We start from the raw sequence: 21,082 nt of genomic DNA on the forward strand, positions 1-21,082 counted from the left end.
GAAAGGGTCCTCTTAAGGATAGTATATCGACTGGTTTCTTGCAATTTGCTACGATTAGATAGAATTTTTTTTCATAAATAGCATTAGTTGCTTTTCATCTATGGAAGGAAGATTTCAACCAGATACAGACATTCTAGTTTGATTTACTGGGGTAAGGGATATTTATTCTCTAATGCTAAGGCTTTTGAAGGACTTTTTAAGGTAATATCAAAGACATCTGTGACAGTTTGGTTTGGTTTTTTTTGTAGATTGGTCAATTTGCTGAAGCAGAGAGGATCTATGATTTGCTCAGGATTTCAGGATTGTAAATAGATTGCTTCAAATTAGTACTATCCCAAATTAGTACTATGGTTGTTTGCATTTTATAGAAAAAATAATAAAAATTATAAATACTGAAAGAAGTGCCACATCTTTCATTTGATGTTATTAATTATAAGAAAATTTCACATATTTTTATTTTTAGGAAAGTAAAAGTAGGCCACATATCATCCAAAGAACTTATGGAACACAAGCTTCCAAGCAGTTGCAGGACCTCGGTATGTTTTTGCTTATGTTATGAGTTATTTAAATATTTGAAATAATTGTACATATAAATTGGAAAATTTAAATATTAGGTTAGCAGTGTTTCTAAAATTGCTGATTATATAGAAAATCTTGAAAAATTGATATTTATTGGCCTTTTCTTCACAATTATTGCAATGGAATATAGATTTTTCAAAAGCCAGCTGTAAGATTTTCATCCACAGACCTGTATTTAGCTTTCCTCTGAAAATCACTGGATTTAATCAGTGATATTAATGTTACTGAGGCAATGAGGTGGAAGAAAACGTATATTCTTAGCTCAGGTTATAATTTTTTCTCCTCTCTTGCATGCTTTAAGATTTCTGAATTATTTGAGGTTTTTATATATTTTACATATTTTTAAAAATAAGCTTTTGAATAGCAAGGGTGGTTCTAATTTTGGTGATCTTGATCTACTTTTGGTTTGGACAGCGTGCATAAGTAGTTTAAAATAATGCCATGAAATTTTTAAATTGTAATTTTTTCAGAGACTGACTCTAGTTCTGAATGGCCCTTTCTATCTGAACTGCAGTGGCTGAGGAGAAGGAGAAGAAAGAGAGCAGTAAGTAGAAGTGTAACCCTAAGTTAAGACCATTTATAAACCCAAACTCAGTAATTTCTGTATTTTTTAATGTCAAGAGAACATAGGCTTTAGGAAGCAAGTATTTTTAGAAGCTTAATATTGTCACATAATACAATTACCAAATGAGAAAACAAGACACTTCTTCAAAAGTAGAAAATCTGGAAGCAAGTTGGTAAACTTTAAGTGACAGCAGTGTTATGCATCAATTAAATTGAAATTCAGTAGTGGAACTTACTTTAGAATTTTTTTTTGTCTGCTTGAGAATAAAGAATAATTTTGAATGAACTCTTGCTACTTTGTAGGTATCTGACTTTATTCTCTTGGCTTATTAAGTAGCATGATTAAATCAAAAATCCAAATGAGGACACCTAGAACTGCGTTACTGGGAGAACATAAATGGGCAGTCCTCATGATCTTCACTTGTGTATGTATCAGTTAGGGGAATAATTGAGTTAAAGGAGATTATTCTGTATTTCTTCACTGGGTTGCACAATTCACGCCATATTTTTGAAGGTGCTTATGTATTTAGCAATCTCCTTCCTCATTAAATCTGTGGTGAGTAGTTTTTAATGGAAGGAGGAGGGAAGCAGTGGTGGTATCTGCACTGAAGCAAAAAGAGTAGACCCTGAACTTTCTTAGTGATGTGGCTCAGATTCTCTGAGTTACTGGAGCTATGATTCTTTACCCTACTTGTATTTCTCACCCAGTTGTTTACTGGTTTACATGCCCTAAACAATAGATATTTAATATTTATATATAATAAAAATCAACTGCAGTTATTTTTGAAAATCACTACATCTTCATGATTTCTCAAAGTATTTCTTTGATTTGTCAGTTATCTCGAGGTGTCTTTGAAGAAATGAAATATCTGGAACTCATGATAGTCAATGACCATAAAATGGTAAGTATATCAATTCAGTGGTAATCTTCCTTTTGGTGACTGATTTGTCTTCCATTTGTAGGATAATGTACAGCACTGTGCTGCATCAACTGCTTTTGGGCCCAGGATTTTATTTATCAGCAGCTATTAATATTGTGCTGTAAAACACACTATAGGCCATAATACCTAATGAAGCTTAATATTACCTAAGATTTTCTGGGGCAATTATATATTCAAAGTGAATCTGGAGCAGTTCGGTATCATATGGATAAATTAATATGCCCATAACCAACAAAGTAAAACAACAAAACATTTTTGTCCAGAACAAACACACTAAATGTTCTAAAATTACATCTTTGAAGTTATATAGAAAGAGGTCAGAATTTGTTACTTTGAGTTTAGTTTTACTAATCTAAGTTTTAATGCAGCAAAGCATGTAGACAAAACTCTGATTGTTCCTCATGGTTATTCCATATTTATAAATGAGTGATAATGGAGTGCAAGGTAAGTTATTTGTTTGATTCAGAAAGTGTTTGTCATTAAAAAAAACACAAAATGCATGGGGGAGGAAAGCCCAACTTTTCCCCCTTTTTGTCTTGTGCAATGACTGGAAAAAATCAGACTGTGACATCTGTTGTTAGCAAGACTTCTTTTTTTAAAAATCAAATTCTGCTGATACATTAGTTTTCACTTACTTTGTTTGCAAGTAAAGAGCTTTTTATGTCTCTTACCCTGCTGCAAGTTTCCCAGTGCTTCGTGGAGCTGTGGGCTCTGTTGTCAACACTGAAGGATGATATTTAAGTGCAAGAAATAGAAGATATCAGAACAGGATGCAGTAATTCATACTTGTTCCAGTGCTGCATAGATAGATAATGTACCCTTCACTGTCTAATAAATCATAGAAGTAGTCTGGGAAAACATAAACTATGTTTTATCTGTGTTAATTTAGTACTGTGGAGGGAATTTGAATGGGTGGAAAGAGTAAAAGAGAAATTTCTTGAGCTGTTTTCGTTTGTAAAGCCACCTGGTAGGAAACTTCTCGAAGAGTGTTCGGATGTCGGTTATTTAGCAGTAGGGCACAGTAACTGAAGTTATGGCCATTTTGTTGGCTTGTTTGGTGTCTATGCTTGGTGTTACTTATGAAGAGAAAATATTCCTATGTCTCTTTCCCCTGGCCTCTTGTATTTGTATTATATTTCAAACATGCTTGAAGGTGTCCACTACACTTATTACAAACACTGTTTTCTCCTCTCACACTTTATTTGTTAGAACTTTAGACCACTAAATTTTTTGCTTCATAGTTATCAGTGACTTAGAAGCAAATAATAATTTTTTTCAAAGAATAAAATGGATAGACTTAGGGTAGTGTTCACAGTTAGGAGTCACAGCCTGCCAGTCTGGGAGATCACTAAATGTACTTTCAAGGTTTTCTGCTTACCAGGAGAGGGCAGGTTTCCCCTGCAGCAAAGATTTTCGTTGGATGAAGTATCTTAAACCTCCTTGATCATTGTGTTAAATGGTTAATGCTGTGTATTTTCACATTTCCTTTCCTCTAGCAATAAAGATATCACAATACATTTAATTAGGTTGTTGCATTTTTTACTGGTTTAGGTTAATTTCTTTTAGGATCTGTATTTAACCACATTATGTGGTATATTGCTATTGATTTTAGCATTTTAATTCTTTCATGAAAACCAAGAACATTTTTCAAAGCAAATTATTTTACTTTTCCACTTCTGGAAAGGTTTAGGATTGGCTCAGACAAAAAGCTAAAGCGACCCTTTCCCCCTTCCTCATTGTCATTGTTCTCTGGGGAGCATTCTGTGGTATAATGCTCCTCTCAGTGCACATCCTAGGCACCTACTAGCACCATACCTGAGAGCAGCTACTCAATTGCTCAGAGAAGAGTGTCTTCTTCCAAGGCCTCTCACTTAAAAAAGTACTGTGTTTCATAGAGAGAATAAGTGACACTTTCATGGAACACTGTGAGGCAATGAGACTTGTTGCTTTTAATAGGTAGTTGGAATTAGTAAGTTTTTTGATAAAGGTTTTTTCTCCTGTTCTAAGCAATTTCACATTCATTTTCTATGAAATTTTGAATACTTATTTTTCCTATCTGCAAATCATAGTGTGTAATGTAATATCAGTTTATAATTTTACAGTTTCTCAAAAGTTGTATGTGTTCATGTTTAGATACCATAGCTGCATCTTTAAAAAATTTGACTTGGAACAGAAGGGGGCAGGAAGAGGAAAGACATGAAACCCTTGTAATGACATGCATTATGAATATTAGATATTATGAAGCAGAACTTGTAATACAGCTCATCTAGGTCTATAAAAATAAAAAAATTGAAATTAGAATTTAAGATATTCAGCTTAACTCTTTTCATGTTCAAACACGTATTTACTTTTATCATGTGCTCCCTCTTCCATTTTGCCTTTTCCTATAACTGCTGCTACATGCCACAAAACTATTGTGCTATTGTAGAAAAGGAGGCCTTTGCACAGGATAAGTGGTAAATGCTTCATGTCTTATAATTAAAGTGATGGAATGTGGCTACTACAGTCTGATATGTAACTCATCAGGTTAAGCAGTTTTAATGGTAAAGCATGCGCTGAATTTTGAGCTCGTGTTTATGTACATATTTACCTGTAATTTTGTCCCAGTCATTTGAACTTTGATTCTAAACATGCTATTTCTTGTGGTTAAATGCTTCTTTTACAGTTGGGAAAGGCTGCATAACATACATGGCTTCCTTTATCTTCCAGGGATTCTTGAATATGAGATATAGGCTGTGATCTGAAAAGTTTTTGAGTTTTTCCCTTACTCTTTCTTAAAATATTAATTTTACTTTCATGCTGTAAAAATAAAGAATTAATAAATATTTAAGTTCTCACTGTGTTCTACTTTCTCTTCTTTTAGTTCAAAAGGCACCGTTCTTCAACTGCATACACAAACAATTTTGCAAAGTCTGTGGTAAACCTTGTAGATGCTGTAAGTATCAATGTTTCTTCTGAAAACTGATTCACTGACTTCTACTTCAGCGCTGTATTAAAAATGTTATTATTTTCAGATACCAAATTTCAATTCTGCGTTAAAGTGCACTTCTAGTTCCTCTGCAAAAGAATAGCCGGGGGTGAATGTATAAGAAACTTCCAGATTCTGTGGCATTTTTCTTAAAGTTTGCAACTGTCAGAGTTTGCCCTTGGCAGGGGTGATTTCAGTCTCTGTCACCAGTTAAGAATGAGATTTAATCAGATTTAGATTTGTGAAAGGAATCTAACTACAATGATTGAAACTGCAAATATAGCTCCTAAGGGATACATATATCTATTGGGAGGAAAAGTGAGTGTGAGTAAAAAAATCTGCTTTATAAATCTCTATTTATAGCTTAAAAACAAACAAAATGCCACTGTAGTACATTACACATGGGTGAACTGACAGAGATACCATACTTGTACCTCTGCTAAATTTAAAACAATTTTGCATACAGCATATAAAATAAAAGTAATATTTGTAGTAAAATTAATTTGGGGTTTATTTTCCTCTTTTTGATACACATATAATGATCACACATGTTTCAGAGTTCTGTCTGTAGTGAAAACAGGTAGATTTTCTAGTAGTTTTGTATGATTACAAAGGCTACCAAATGCTGACTCTGAGTCCCTTTTCCATGTGACATTATTGATACCAGTGGAACTGTGTGATATGATTCATTGCAAAACCTTGTCAATAGTTCGTTTGGCTCAGAAGAAACAATGCAGTATTTGCTCTTACCCATAAAGTATACTGGATATGTATTGAAAATTTAGGTGTATATATTTACAATACATGAAATACTAGAAGTGTTTTGGAATATTTTTCTGTAATGATCTGAAAATGCCAATTGCCTAAAGAAAAGTTACTAGGGAAGATAAAAATGTAAATAATTGTAATATTTCTGCAATTTATATTAGACAGACCCAAAGAAAAGGTGGCATCTTTATTTTTTCCTCATCTGATAATTATTTCTTTCTCTTTCTTCTGCATTTTAACAAAAGTTATTTCATCCATCTTTTCTTTCTCTATTATGTCTGTTTTTTCCATTTTTATCTGTGTGTATGCAGAAACATCAAGCTTCATTCTTGTGTAGAATTCAGTCCCTTCATAGAGATCTTACAAAATGACATCTTACAAAATGACATCTTAGTGTCTTTTTCTTTAAGTCAAGCATGAAAAAGAGCAGGATTTTCTGCTTTGTTATTCCCTTGTGTCCATAGGGTGTGGGCTGTATTTCTTAGGGATTTATTGTTGGGAAAAGGATATTGGCTTTCAGAGGCCTTCAGGTTCTCTGCTCCCTCTTCCATTCTTTTGTTGCTGTTTGCTTCAGGAAATAGAGGTTTTTCTCTCAGCAAACAGAAGTAAAATCTTTATTGATCCACCCCATGTCATTTCAGGCAGTTTAATTTCATTGTGTTTTCTCATGTTATAAACCATTTTCTGTGTATATTCTCAGCCTATCTCCTCGAGACCGAAGCATGCTAATACTCTTTTCCTTCAAAGGTCTTGGACAAAACTGAGTTTAGTTGGTCCCTATCTCATTTACATATATATATATATATGATTGTTGTTTCCTTGTCTATTGCTACAGAAAATTTATAGAAAAATCAATATTTATCCTTAATTCCACAAAAGCAATGTGAAAATTAAGTGATCATACTATATAAATGGTAATCAAGCATTAATTAAAATTTGGATTTATTGGAAAACTGAGAAATTATTTAATCTCAACTTTAAAATTGTCCTTGGCTACTCTTTGAGGTCACTTTTCTTTTTCTCTAAGATCACCCAGTGTACCTTTACATTTCTTCTTTTCTGATTTTTGCACAGGTTTTCTGCAGAACTCAGTGGCAAAGTTATTTGCCATGAGAATTTTAAAGAAAATGGAGTGGCTCAAAAAAAAAAAAAAAAAAGAGCAATAAGGGGTTTTTTTTTCCTTATAAAACATAAAATTTAAGTTGATCAGAATATCAGCTTTTGGGAAAAGCAAGGCATTACCAGCTAACTGTTTCCCCATGTTTTCCTCCTGCTTTATCCCTCTTGTCCTTCCGCTTTATTCTTACTGGCTAACTGTGCATGTTTGACCCAGTGTTCTACTCCTGTGCCTGTCCTGTCTCTGCCCTCAGATATACAAGGAACAGCTGAACACCAGGGTGGTTCTCGTTGCTGTGGAGACTTGGACAGACAGAGATCGCATTAATATTCACCCTGACCCTCTGCAGATGCTCCACGATTTCTCCAAGTACCGGCAGCACTACATCAAGCAGCACGCTGATGCTGTGCACCTGCTCTCGTATGTACCCTTGGCAGTGGCTTAGAGTGTTATTTCCTGACTACTGCTTTTCTCTACTTGTCTCTTCTTTCTTCCTTTTTTTTTGCTTGAGACTCTCTGTATCAATCAACATCTGCCTTCCTTAGGAAGCTTGATTGATATTTAGCACCCATTTTTAATAGGTGGAGTATATACCATGGTCATGTTGACATATACCTATAATGATATTTGAATGTCTTTGCAACCTGGAGACAGTGTCACATGTGAAGTGTCTTTTGATGAGTCCTTAAGGACACTTAGCTTTGCTAATCACGTGTGTAATGTGCTGTTTTTCCAGTTACGATCAGGAGAGGGCAGAGCTGACAGGATTATATGTTGTCACAACAGTGTTCCAGTTAGTAAATTTATTCACACATGTAGCTGCAGTGATGATTTGTTAATGGAAGGTTTTCTCCATTAGAGCTGAAATGAATTGTTCTGAGACACAATGCATATTGAGAGGAAATTCCACTTACATCACTAGGCATGATTTCAGCCTTGAGCAAGGATTATTTTACTTCATGGCATTGTAAGGAAAGAGGAGGAAATTTGTGTTCTGCTGTACAGCGTAAAGATCTTAAGCTGTCTCCCAGCAGCATGACATACTGTGAGGATGGAGTAACTAAAGTCTTCAATGGGATTGTCCTGTAGTTCATCTTCTGCAGAAGAAGATAAAAATAGTGGATGAAGAATTTCCTCCAGATTTCCTTAATACAGGCATTGCAATACAATGCTGATTTTGTTCTTCATAATACAGGCACAGTGCCACTGACATGCACTCTTAATGACTTCCATGCATGTTTTGTGTCACCTGCTGAAGAGTTTGCCAGCATCAGGCTCTTCTCATGGTGAAATGTACCATATCCAACCTGAAATACAAGAAATTCCATTTAAACATAGGGAAAAAAAACCTCTTTCACTGTGAAGGTGGTCAGGTGCTGGAACAGGCTGCACAGAGAGACTATGGAGTGCTCATGCTTGGAGATTTTCCAAAGCTAATGAAACATGGCATGCTCCAGCTGAGCCTCCTTGAAGCTGGGGGGAGATGAACTAGAACATTTCCAGAAGTACCTGTCAGGCTCAGCCCTTACTACAGTCCTGTCTGTTGTAAAGCCCCTGCCTATAAGTGTTTAGTTAAGGTGCAGTCTGAAAGTTCTAATGGTTGCTAGAATGTTCTGAAAAATAAATGCATGTCTGTATGGGGTACATACAGGTCATTCAAAAAAAACCCAAACCAATATTAATTTTCAGAGATTAGGTCATTCATACATCATACAGTGTCACTGTAGGTTGTTTGTAGGCCTGTTATGATGATGAAATTAAAATAGGTGTCATTCATAGTAATTTATAGGCATTGTATTGAATAATGTAGGTCTTCCAGATGACATTATTTAACTAAATTATTTGGGGCTTATTAACAATAAATGAAAGGAGACAAGATTAAAGAGCAGTATTAAATTACTTTCTCTTTAGGTATACTTCTCAGTCTTTTCATTTGGATTTGAAACTAGAGCATAAATTGGTTTGGATTAAGATAATAATTTAAAAAGTTCTCAGTACTGGTACATGTCAGAACAGAATTCCTTCCTGACAGATCATAAATTTGAATATATTGTTAACTTTTTAAAGAAATGTTATCACTGTATTTTCTTAGGGATCTGGCACTTAAGCTTTCTGTGCTTGGTTTGTTTGTGGGTTAAGACTGATTCTGACGCTTCAAGAGAAAAAATCATATTTTTGTGAAAGCTTATATAAACCACCTCTTTCAGTGTTGGTGTTCTGTTTGTAAACTTGCAGTTGCTTTTTATGCTAGAAACAGAAGAATGTACATGAAATCTATCATAGTAGTGTGAGAGTATGGTCTTTCAGTAAGCTCTTGGTGCTCAATGTCAATGTGTTATAGTTTCTTCGTTTTTATTTGTTTGTAAGGAATGTGACATTTCATTACAAAAGGAGCAGCTTAAGTTACTTTGGAGGTGTTTGCTCTGTGGCCAGAGGAGTAGGAGTGAATGAGGTAATTTTTTTTTTCATGACTAAAGTGAAATAAAGTAGAATCTCTACATTATAATCTCAAGAGTTTGTATGTTTCAGTATTCAGGGCTTTAAAGATAACTTGCTATTAAAAAGTTAGGATTCTCACAGACAGCCTTTTTTGATCATCATCAAACTACTGCTCAGAAAGAGTTTTCTTTTTAGAAAATATTTCTCCTGTCTGCATTATTCTTTTAAAAAGAACTTAAATTTGCTCTTACTATATTTGAGAGAAATTTAGACCCAAAAATCTCAGACAGGAGTATTTGAAACACAGCAGTGAATATCTTTGTCTTACCACTGTAAGACACTTGATCTTCTGAGGTACCAATGGCATATAATTCTTCCTGAAATTTTTAAACATTGAAATTAGAAAACAAATTGTCTCCGTGATTTTTCACTGTTGTTTTTTGGTTTTTTTTTCCCTCAGTGCAGTGTAAAATTGATAATGAAATTCTCCTGTTTTTATATGGGTTAAATCCTACTACTACAGAACTGTATTGCATATATATCAAATAGACTTCATTCTTTAGTTTAACCAGTGGGGAGAGATTGCCTGAAATTAGGAGAGGAATATTTTATGTTATGTACTTTATGGAGTTTATTTTCCTTATATACACATAGAATTGTGATTGACTGCACTGAGTTATTGAAGTAGTAGGTATATGGTAAGCCAGGATGCGCCAGTGTAGTGTTCATTGCAATAACTAATGGGTTTTTGTTTTTATTATAATTGTGCTCCTCTTGGAATGCAGTATGGCCTCCCTTTGCCCATGGCCCAGGAACTAGCACAGAGTCTTGCTCAGAATCTTGGAATACAATGGGAGCCAGCTGCCAGGAAACCGAGTATGTACATGGTGTCTTTTGTCTTCCTTAGCTAAATACATAAACACTTCCTTTATTGTGTTTGAAAGAAATGCCAAAATTTCTGTAACTGTAGAACAAGAATTGCTGCTTTTGAAAATATATGTAGTGAAATTTCAGCTTCACCAAAATAAGAGCTGCCAGGTTAGCGACATTTTGCATGTCCTCAGTGATGTCCTATGTCAAGAAGTTAGATTTATTACAAAAATTCAAAGGTATATTAGTAAAAACAGCATTAATTTAATTTAGAACTCCTTTTCTCTCATAATGAAATCTGTATGTCCAACAGAACAATCGCTGACTTCTTAAAATGCAACAATACATGATTTAAAATTGAAGAAATGGTATGGAGTTGTAACCTAGTCCAGTGTGACATTTACTCAACTTGTTACCTTGCTGGTTCATGGCCAGACCAGATTTGTGTAGCCTTAACACATATAGAGTGCTGGTACAAAAACTGCTGCAAAGCCCTTTTCAAGACTAAAGAAAATTGTTTGGTTTTTCACTTGCGTTTTGTAAGCAGCTTGGCTACCTTATCTCTTTGTTTCCTCTTTGAAAACCTGAATGATAATATTGACTTTATTGTGGAATCACTTCAAAAATCTGTGAGTTAGGAAACCATGGTTAGGAATATTGTTTTGTAAAGCATTGCTTTTGAATTGTGTAAGCTTGCAAATTGCTAAAATATTTTCTATATCATTTTTTTTTGGTTACAGGTAGAACTGAGTTCAAACAATTTGGAAATCAGAATATTTTTTAACTGAAAGATAGAGGTTTCTGATGTGACAGCTTAGTGCCCTTATTTGGATGCCCTTTATAGAGATAGACTAATGAGAGACCTGGGGAGTGTAGAAATAACCATATAAATAATCCCTGAATATTTTCCATAGAGAAACTCTGGATTTCCAGTAGAAACTACAGTACATCTTTCTTTGGTAGATCACTTTTATGAGTAGTTTGCAGCTTGTTTTACCAACTATATAAGGTGCTGATCTTTTGTTTTTATGTTATGAATTTGGTCACTGTTGACTTACATGCTATAGCTGTAAGTAAACTGTAAATCCATTTTCATTCAACTACTTTTTCAAATGAATGTTTGATTGGCTGATTCACATATTACTGTTAATAATTTTATGCCAAAGGGAAAAAGCCTGGCCTGTCCAGTAACAATCCTCTTTCAGGGTATTCTGCATTTTTAGGGATGAGAAAATGTGAATATTTAAAATCTTCAATATTATGTGTACTGAACACAGCCTTGTGCTGCCTGTTTTGAGAGCATATAGAGAAGAACCTTGCCAACTATTTTTAGTTTTGTGTAATGCCTGAAGTTTTGTGTTGAGTCTTAAGAACCTGCAGATATGGTAATCTGAAAGTACCATATTTATTTAATGCATTAGTACGTCTTCAAGTGGGCTTGTTTCCTTTTTAGGGCTAGAGTTGTACAGCCAAGCAACCATCAAATCTTTGTATAATTAGTCAAGCTCCATTTTTATAGTGAGTACTTTATATTTATTGTAAGCATATTTATAACTTCTCTCCTTCTCTGTTGTATTTTGGTCTTGTCTGAGAAGAGTGTGACTGCACTGAATCCTGGGGTGGTTGCATCATGGAGGAAACAGGGTATGTCATAAATATCAGTAATTGAGGACTCTGAAATGAGTTTGTAGTTTACATTATGACAGAAATATTTATGCATTGAGTTTTATCCATGTGTTTTAGTGTTAATAAACAACAAACTAGAAACAGTTGGAACTCAATCCTTAGGTAAATAAATGGTCAGTGAAGTCTGAAGTGGAAGCACATCTATATGGGAGGAATTTCATTGCCCTCCACCCTCACACACTGCCAAAGATTTGTTTCTCTATACTGTAAGCAATTGATTAGAAAAGGATAACTTCTGAAATACAGAGGTTTGAGTCTTATAAATCACTTTCTGTCAGTATCTTTCTCACTGTGGAAGCTTTATTGCAAAAGTCACAGAGAAAATTAGTTATAAATAAGACAGAAGGAGCTTAGTTTCTTTGTACGGTATTTGGAAATTGTCTCTTCAGTAGAGTTACTTTGTGGCTTCCCACTTGTAATTGTCAGCCACTGTATGAATGCAGCACAAAATCATTGCATAAATTTGCTTCTGGAATCCAAGGTAAGGCATTGATCAGAATAAATACTGGCTTCCTTCCTATGGTGAACTCATCAAAGTACTGGTCTTGGGTGGAAGTATCAGAAGAAGAGGCTGTGGAATAAGCCTGTTTTGTAGAAAAGGTTAACAGTAAACAAAAGCCAGGAGCAGAGGATGGTCATGTAGAAGCTGAAAAAGGACTGACTGATGAAATGAGTGAATAATTAGCTGCACGTTAAAGCCTTTTCACTTAACTCCATCAGTGTCAGGAGACAATTTTTCTATAGGGAATAATTCAGTGGGGAAATAGCTTAGCAGCAGTGAGCTATCAGGAAAGGAATGGAGAACCTCCTTTATGGCATGGTTACCCGAATCTTTATTAGTGTGAATAGATCTCATTCCCAGATCTCAAAACATGACTAATAAACATATCAGACAATTTCTGAGTGAGAAATTACTAATAAACTACATTTCAGTAGTTTGGGAAATGATTGAGTTGAAGAAATATGAGAGAAATCTGTAACATCATGAACAAATGATTACTCTTTCTTCCAGTATAAGAACTAGGGAGACATGCAATGAGATTAGCAAATATGACAGAACAAAATGGGATGAAATTGTTCTTCTACCAGTCTGTATTAAGCTGTGAAACTTCTTGCTGTAGCATTTTCAGACCTGAGAGGATACTGGATTATGCATGCAATAGAAAGGGTGAATAGCAGCTACTATGATGATGTGGGTTTACCTTATTAGGAAGTTTAAAAGCTACAGTTTTATACTGTACATTCATAAAGTAGAAATATAAAAAAAGCAGAATGTTTTAAAATTTTTCTTTTGTTTTGATTTTGTTGTTTGAGAATAGGACTGAGTTGTCATATTGTTGCACACAGTGGTTGTAAGAAACTGGGATTTACAGTATTTAAAAAATATTTTGGCCCCTTTTCCCCTTTCCAATAGGTGGTGGTATTTCAAGGTGTTTACTCACCTAATTCTTTGCCATTTTAGGGTATACCATTCCAGGAAATTCTCCAAATGCAGCATTGCAGAATACAAAGAATTTTTACTTCGTGGGGGAGGTGCCTGCCTTTTTAACAGGCCAACAAAGGTAATAAATAAGTTGGTAGTCAGGACATCTGCTACACATTGTAATGAAAATGTAATAATTTCACTGACATCATCTGTTCCCAAATTAATTCAGATATCTATGTGGGTATTTTCTTGAGGTTTTAATTAGCTGTAATGTTTTAAATAGCATTTAAAAATAATATTGAGATAAATGCAACTTGTTTTCCATAGTGCTTCATAATCAAATAATGATAAATATAACTTTCGGCATAAATGCATTACTTATTAAGCTGGAATAGTGCAAAATAAATCCAGAAGTGAGGTCATAGTGTATGCTCCACCTACACTCAGTTTTTGGACTTTGTGTCTGAGATTGTTTAAAAGGGATGCCAGTTACCACATTAGGAAATAGAAATCCATGGCTGATTTCATGTAGACAGCAGTAACTTTTGGTTATTCTCAGCGTTAGCTTCACTTCATTTCAAATGTACATCTAGCAAATTCTGTCTTTCATAGCTACATTTCCTAGTACATAGTACCACCTAGTACCTAGAAACCCTAGGTTTCCTTGTGCCATTGCCTTTTTGCCTAAAGACTTACCAAGGTCATAAATTTTCTAAGACAATGTTAGTCTGACATCCCTCTAAAGCTGAGCAGTATAAAAATATTCCATGTGGCTCTTTCTGCCAAGTAAGAGCAATCCAAAGCATTAATATTCTATTTAATCATAGTGTCAAACTGCTGTCCTTGTAGAATTTAATACCACACGAGGCTATTAGGCTGTTCTGTGCTATACCCTTTGGTGGACCATCGCCTTGCACAATTAACTAAAAAAAATTTTGTTTGCTCAAGTGGTTTTGAATCTTTTCCCATGGTAGCAATCTTTGCTTATAGAATAAGAATGCAAGAATTCTTACACAAAGGAATAATCAGGGAAATAGAAAAACACAACGTCAGTTTTTAGTGATAGTTGTCAATTTGAGTCAATTTGACAGAATATAAATCTGATTTCTTTTGGGGAAAAAGGCTCCTGAGGAAACGGTTGAATTATCTTTATCTATTATCTGTGCCAGTGCTTCACAGCTTTGAAATACTTTTGGGGGAAAAATAATCATACAATGTTTAGAATGCTGTTATTTGGAGGTCAGGAGGTAAGGTAGAAAACTGTGTTTAATTCTTAGGTAAGTACAACAGAGCTGTGAAGCACTCACCATGATACCATTTTTAAAATTATATCCTGAGTTATGCTCTGACATGTATATGAACATTAGATAGCTCCTGATTGCCATAGGAAATTTGTGTGTGCTTGTGTTCTGTAATTTTCTTGTTTGATAGAGAAATGAATTTCAGTTTCAGAGTAAGAGGTCTTGCTGTTTGCACCAAAGTGTAGTAGAAACAGGAGCTTACAGAGAGGGGGAAAAAAAAAAAGAAAAATTAAGTGTTTTTTGAATCTTGTCAACATTACTGGTGAAGAAGAGCACATATGGATATTTCTTCATTATTGTTTTGCTTTGGCATCCAAAATTGTAGGTGCTGTTGATTACCTATGTGGTTTATACAACAAAGATGAAATGTATTTCTTTTTTATTAGGCATTATGATTCCCCTCTGCCCCAACCAAAAATACCAAAGAATAATTCCATACAAGTTTACATATCATTTGTGTTGTATTACATGTTGTGTTTCATACCTTGATGATTCTCCACAGCTTTATTTCCACTAAGCCCATGCAGAAAGGTTTGCTCACATCTTTCACCCTTAGATATATCTGTTCACATTTTAACTTGTTAACTTCTATCATTAAATTGGAGATTCCTGATATTCTTATATGCTTTTTAAAGCAGAATTATACTGAAAACAGACGAGCTTCTTGCAAAATTATTTCTGTGTCAAGACTGAAAAGTATCTTTAATCAAAATTATGATGTGTGAAACCACTATAGAATCTGCATTACTCTGAACTGCAGAATTTATTTGCATTTTATGTATTTGGTTCTAGGATTAGCTGTTTAATACTGTATCTGTATGTGGTTGTGTATAACTTAGTAGTAAGGCACACAGGACTTCCTTTTTGGCAGTATTTCTTTCTATTTATTGTTTTCATGCACAAATATTGCACAGGAACAGAGAGTAGATCATTGCATAAAGCAAGTGTGGGTACTTGCGCAAATCCCAAGAATGATATTTTGGACTGGTTTCTTGAAGGAATTACCAGAAAACTGGGAGTCCATGGAGCAGGAATGAAGTTCTAATGTCATCCCCTTAAATATTATTGTAGTGTCTCTCTATTTATTATGGTTTTCTGAGATCAGTACACTCCTAAAGAGGGCCAGCATTCCTGTGATTTAGCTGTATGCTTTTCATGTCTGAAAAATTCTGATGAGCAGCACTTGAAAACCACATTGCTTTTCTGTCACCAAGGAATGGCACCTACATTGTCTGGGACAGCACATTTATATAATCTAGCATTGAAGAAATGGGTTGTGTGTGACAAAGAGGTTACTTGATGCTAGTTTTATTCTTACTTTGGGTTGGGGGCTTTTTTCTTTCAGCTCTTTGAAGTCACTGAGTGTGGAAATGGATATGTAGAAGCAGGAGAAGAATGTGATTGCGGTTTCCGAATGGTAAGTAGAGGTTATGTATTACACTACAAGTCTTTCTGACAAAATTTATTAAGATAAATTGATTGGTAAGAGATGGGGGAAAGGTTATGGAAATGAATTTGTTTTGCCTGTTGTTTGGGAACAATTTTGTTAAAGGCTTGTGTTAAAACATTTTTTCAAATGACAATGAGTGCAAAGACAGCTTCCTCTGAACAGTTCCTGTTACACCAATGACAAGATACAGCTGTTTCCCAGCAGTGTTTGAGTTGCACTGGAGAAGTGCTTACCCCTTTGCTTTTCCTGAGTAGCATATCTGGAGTGGGAGACTCCTTTCTGTTACTTTGGAGACCAGTGCCTGTGTTCAGACAGAACAAGTAAACTGTTGTTTTCTTCTCTATTGCAGAAATAATCCAATAATGTTTTTGCAAAAATCTGCCCTCTAGATTTGAGTCCTCATTTTCTAGTATTTAAATATAATTGCACCTGGAATTAGGTTGAGGGGGTTTTTTCTGCATTGAATATTATTGAACTAAGTAGCATAAATTTGGAACAGGCTTCAGAAGATGTGAATCCCTGTGTTGCTATAGCATTGTATGTCACTGTTTTCCCTTTAATATTTGAGTATTGCAAAGGCTTCTTCCAGCTATTAATTTCAAATCAACAGTGCTAAACTGAATCTTTTGTCTGCTGGCACATAATAGTTTGTTGTTGGAAAGATTGCGAAGAAAAAAATGTGCTTAAAATGGAAAACTAAACTTTTTGCTTAATTTTTTTTTTCAGGAATGCTATGCAGACTGCTGTAAAAAGTGCTCTCTTTCCAATGGGGCTCATTGTAGTGATGGACCCTGCTGTAATACATCGTGTCTTGTGAGTGTTGCTGCCACAAATCAATTGTTCTTTTCAGTTGTCCTTGGCAGTCATGTGCAGCCTGTTAAAAGTTCAAAGTGTGTTTTAGGTAGAAGGAAAAGGAGCAGCTTATGTAGATGTATTTCTAATGCTGAAATGTTTATTATTTTCTAGTTTTTCCCACGAGGTTATGACTGTCGATATGCAGTGAATGAGTGTGACATTGCAGAGTTCTGCACTGGGGATTCTGGACAGGTATGTGTGCAGATATGTTGTCTGCTTGCACTGCTAATATTTGTTTGAAGTCTTTTTTTTTGTATTCATTTAACAGGAAAATTTTTATTAACAAACTGTACAGTCATATGCCCAAAATGATGATGTAATCATGAAGTGTAAACTCATGAAACAATAATCTAAGTGGACTCAAAAGTTGCCTTCCCTAGGTTTATTTGTTTTTTATAACTCTTGTGTATATTTGTGTCAAGCGTCCTTCCTTACTCTTTGCCTTGTCTATAACTTAAATAATAAGAACAGCACAATTTCAGGCCATTTCCTCTCATCATTCATTTGTTACTTGAGCAGAAGAGGCTGACGTCTGTCTCTACAAGCTCCTTTCAGGGAGTTGTAGAGGGTGAGGCCCCCCCTGAACTTCCTCTTGTCCAGGCTAAACAATCCCAGATCCCTTAATTACTCCTTGTAAGTCTTGTATAATGTGTTATGTTTTCTAAGAGTGTGCACTTGTATGAGAACTTTAAAAGTTGTGGATCTTGCACATTTGTCCTGAAAACATTTGGTTAATATACTGAAAAATAGAGGAATAAACAGCAAACAAAATGTTGCATCAATTTGAGTTCTTATAAATAGTCAACATTCTGTACATTTTCCATTTTCACAGCAATTTTGATGCTTTAGGTGACATATACTCCTTTTCAATATACTTCCTTTTCAACATTTTCAGTATTGAATGCTTATATACTTATTCTCTTTATATATATATATATATAAATATATATATATAATGTCAGTTCTATAGACAAGTAGCTATTGCCAACATTTCATTATAAATCTTTTGCTCTGTAGATGTAGCATTCTCAAGGAGAGAGAGAAGATCTTCTTTCTCAAGCAGCTCTCAGAGTATTGGCTAACACAGCCCAGTGCAGCAGCATACTCTTTCCAAATTTTTACAGGTCCATTTGAGTTGAGGAAAAGCCTTAAGAATGGTTTAAAGTAAGTCCTTATCTTAGTTGTCTGAGGCTTCTGGATGGACCTAGTGACTTTTTTGTACCAAAGAATTTCCAGTGCCAAGGGAACATAACAATTTATATCATTAAACCCCCTGAAGCTCTGGAAGCAATAGATTGGTAGGCTGTGACCAGGTGCTCCCTCACTGTTGTAGTGGAACTGAAATGCATGTGGTGGTAGTGTTGCAAAAATGTCCCCAGCATCAACTACCAAATATCCTCTTCCTGAACATTGGCTTTCGTTTTGGCCCACCTCCTTCACTTCTTCTAGGAATATGAAGAAGGATTCTAGATTTTCAGAAGAAGTTATACTTGAACCTTGGATTTCATGGCTCAAGACATTAATTTTTTTCATTTCTCTTTGTAGCTATAAAGATTATTGCACTAATTATGTTTTCAACCTCTATATGTTGTACAATTTTCTTAAAAGCAGGAAAATTCCATATATGATAATCTGATGTATTATTGCAGTACGCATGACTAAGAAGATTCTTAATTTTTTTCAGTGTCCACCAAATCTTCATAAACAAGATGGGTATGCCTGTGATTCTAATCAGGTATGCAATGTTTTAAAACCCCTGCCCATCAGCAAACAGAAATCAACACATTCTTGTTTTGCTTTAGCATTGATTTTTTAAAATCTTGTATTCCATATTTCTTCATAAATTTTATCCTTTAAACATCAGTGTTGTTTGTGCTTTATGCACTCTATGTGCATAGTAATAATTTTTATTATGAGTGAAATCCACTTGGTATCTCTGCCTTTTTTACATGTAGATATTTTACTATGCTCCATGTTAATAAGTTCTTTACAACTATGTAAAAGTATAAAGCAACTGTTTAAATGTCAGTGTGTATTGGACACAAACTGGCTTTGTGACTCTGGGCCAAAATTTGTGCTTCATTTAGCTAGTTCATGGAATCTACATCCCAACATGTGTGTGAAGAATGAAAATTAGACATTTGTTGTGGGAGGGAAAGGAGATGAAGTTGTTTTCAGTTCTGATTCCTAACATGTTGTGTTTTGTTTAGGGTCGTTGCTATAATGGTGAATGCAAGACAAGAGATAATCAGTGCAAATATATCTGGGGATCTAGTAGGTTTACTTTAACTACCTTAAATGTATTTTATTTCTCGTTCATTCCTGCCTTTACTTTGGATTTGTCGTATTTTTGGTTTTTGTTCTTGTCACTCCAAGTTAAAGTTTTCTGATCAGTAGAGTGAGTAGACTGCAGTGAAAGAATGGCTTGATTGCCAAGTGGAATTCTGCATCTGGGAGTGGTGTCAGTGAGAGTGTTCTGACGTGATGTGGCTGCAGATCTGGGTAGGGCAGCAAATGCTACTGGGGGGAGGGGGTTGAAGATTTTTTTGGGTATAGTTCAAAAACAGATGTTTTGGGTTTTTTTTCAATGACAGTCACCAGTTCCATTATCCCATCAGTGGTTCATGCCAAAGCTGCTCCAGCTTGCCTCTCCTTCCTATACCATCCTCTAAGTCTGGAAAATTAGTACATTGGTGTAAACTTAAATATGCACAGTATGGATTTAAGTCCAGAGGTGTTGAGTTAAATAGAATTGCAATTGCAGTGGCCTTGGCTTGCAGCAGAGAGGGGCTGAATGTTCTATGTAATAACTTTGAGACAATTCAGCAGAGTAGAACTAGCAGGACATCCTGTGCTCTGGCATTTAGTGTGTTCTTGTGCATTTTGTCTAATCATAACTGCCACTGAGGCTACTCTGTCTTATTATTTTATCTTCCTCAATATAATTGTTGTGCTTTTCTATTTTTTTCTTTAGATTCATTTTTAGAAAAAACAAATGAGCTTGTCAGTAAATAATTATGGGTTTAAAACCTATTAGTTCAGAATTTTACTCCTAAAAATAAGTAAAAATTATGCTTTGTTCAAGCTTGGTTTCCTGTGAACATCTGAAAAATAGGAGAAAATCAACATTGAGTTGATGTTGGAACATATGCTTATCATAAATGTCCTATATAAAATCTGAAATGCAGATCAGGAAAAATTGCAGTGAAAAACAGCTAGATTAAATCTATGTGCAACTGTTGTGAGTAAAATCAGAACACAGATAAATTTCATATGCAGAATACAATACAGTGTGGAGGCTACTTTTAGAAGTCAGAGCATATTTTGAACCTATCAGTAGGTACTTCAGTTTAGCCTGTTCTCCCTTTTAGTCACTGGGAAATACCATCTTTGTGCATACATGTGTATTTAAATTGATGTTTCATATTTAAAAAATACAGAGAATGGCTGCAATAAATTATGCAGGTTTCAAAGCTGTTATGTTGCTAGTGGTGAGCATGTTTCTTTTTTTTCATCAACAGAGTCTTCAGGATCTGACAAATTTTGTTATGAAAAGCTTAATACAGAAGGCACAACAAAAGGAAACTGTGGGAAGGATGGAGACCGATGGATTCAGTGCAGCAAACAGTAAGTTTAGTTTGGTAGAGATTATTTGCAATTTAAATAGATTGATAATGGTTTAATATTGTCTACTACTTTTTCATGCATGTTTCAGCAGCTTGTTTTGCATTATTTTGAATCTTCTTTCCCTCATTAGGTTTGCATCTTGAAAAAGCTGCACTCTGACAAATCTATGAGTGACTCAGCAACTTTTAAAGGATTCTAGATTTTCAGATGAATATACTGTGACTTCAGTTATTTCAGAGTAGCTGAGGGACAAGACAACAAAAAGTCACAAGTTCATGACATTAGAACACCTCCTCCTTGCCAGGGATAAATTAGGCTGCAAATAACACACACTCTGTTCACTGCTCTGGGACTGACACCAGATTATTCAGGTTTGTTCCAGCCTTTATTTCGACCAGAGAGGACCATTAGACATTTGGCTTCTGCAGGGAAAAGGCCTAATTCATTTCCGTGTGATCATTACTAGATGAATATTTTATTAAATATACTTT

The 21,082-nt window shown here is 34.9% G+C and overlaps 1 protein-coding gene across 13 annotated transcripts in view; it reads left to right on the forward strand.

The window, feature by feature from the left end:
• Nucleotides 1-21,082, forward strand: part of ADAM23 (ADAM metallopeptidase domain 23) — a 78,990-nt gene that overhangs the window by 27,224 nt on the left and 30,684 nt on the right. For all 13 annotated transcript variants that reach the window (XM_058839908.1, XM_058839912.1, XM_058839906.1 and 10 more), the window contains exons 7-21: nt 464-536; nt 1,050-1,123; nt 1,980-2,045; nt 4,948-5,019; nt 7,191-7,357; nt 9,305-9,389; nt 10,162-10,252; nt 11,842-11,890; nt 13,395-13,494; nt 16,005-16,076; nt 16,836-16,922; nt 17,076-17,156; nt 18,649-18,699; nt 19,175-19,238; nt 20,486-20,591. In XM_058839908.1, coding sequence (XP_058695891.1) covers nt 464-536; nt 1,050-1,123; nt 1,980-2,045; nt 4,948-5,019; nt 7,191-7,357; nt 9,305-9,389; nt 10,162-10,252; nt 11,842-11,890; nt 13,395-13,494; nt 16,005-16,076; nt 16,836-16,922; nt 17,076-17,156; nt 18,649-18,699; nt 19,175-19,238; nt 20,486-20,591 — 1,238 coding nt within the window. The remainder of the gene's footprint in view (nt 1-463; nt 537-1,049; nt 1,124-1,979; nt 2,046-4,947; nt 5,020-7,190; nt 7,358-9,304; nt 9,390-10,161; nt 10,253-11,841; nt 11,891-13,394; nt 13,495-16,004; nt 16,077-16,835; nt 16,923-17,075; nt 17,157-18,648; nt 18,700-19,174; nt 19,239-20,485; nt 20,592-21,082) is intronic.

Source organism: Poecile atricapillus, chromosome 5 (genome assembly GCF_030490865.1).
Source record: "Poecile atricapillus isolate bPoeAtr1 chromosome 5, bPoeAtr1.hap1, whole genome shotgun sequence".
NCBI classification, from domain to species: Eukaryota; Metazoa; Chordata; class Aves; order Passeriformes; family Paridae; genus Poecile; species Poecile atricapillus.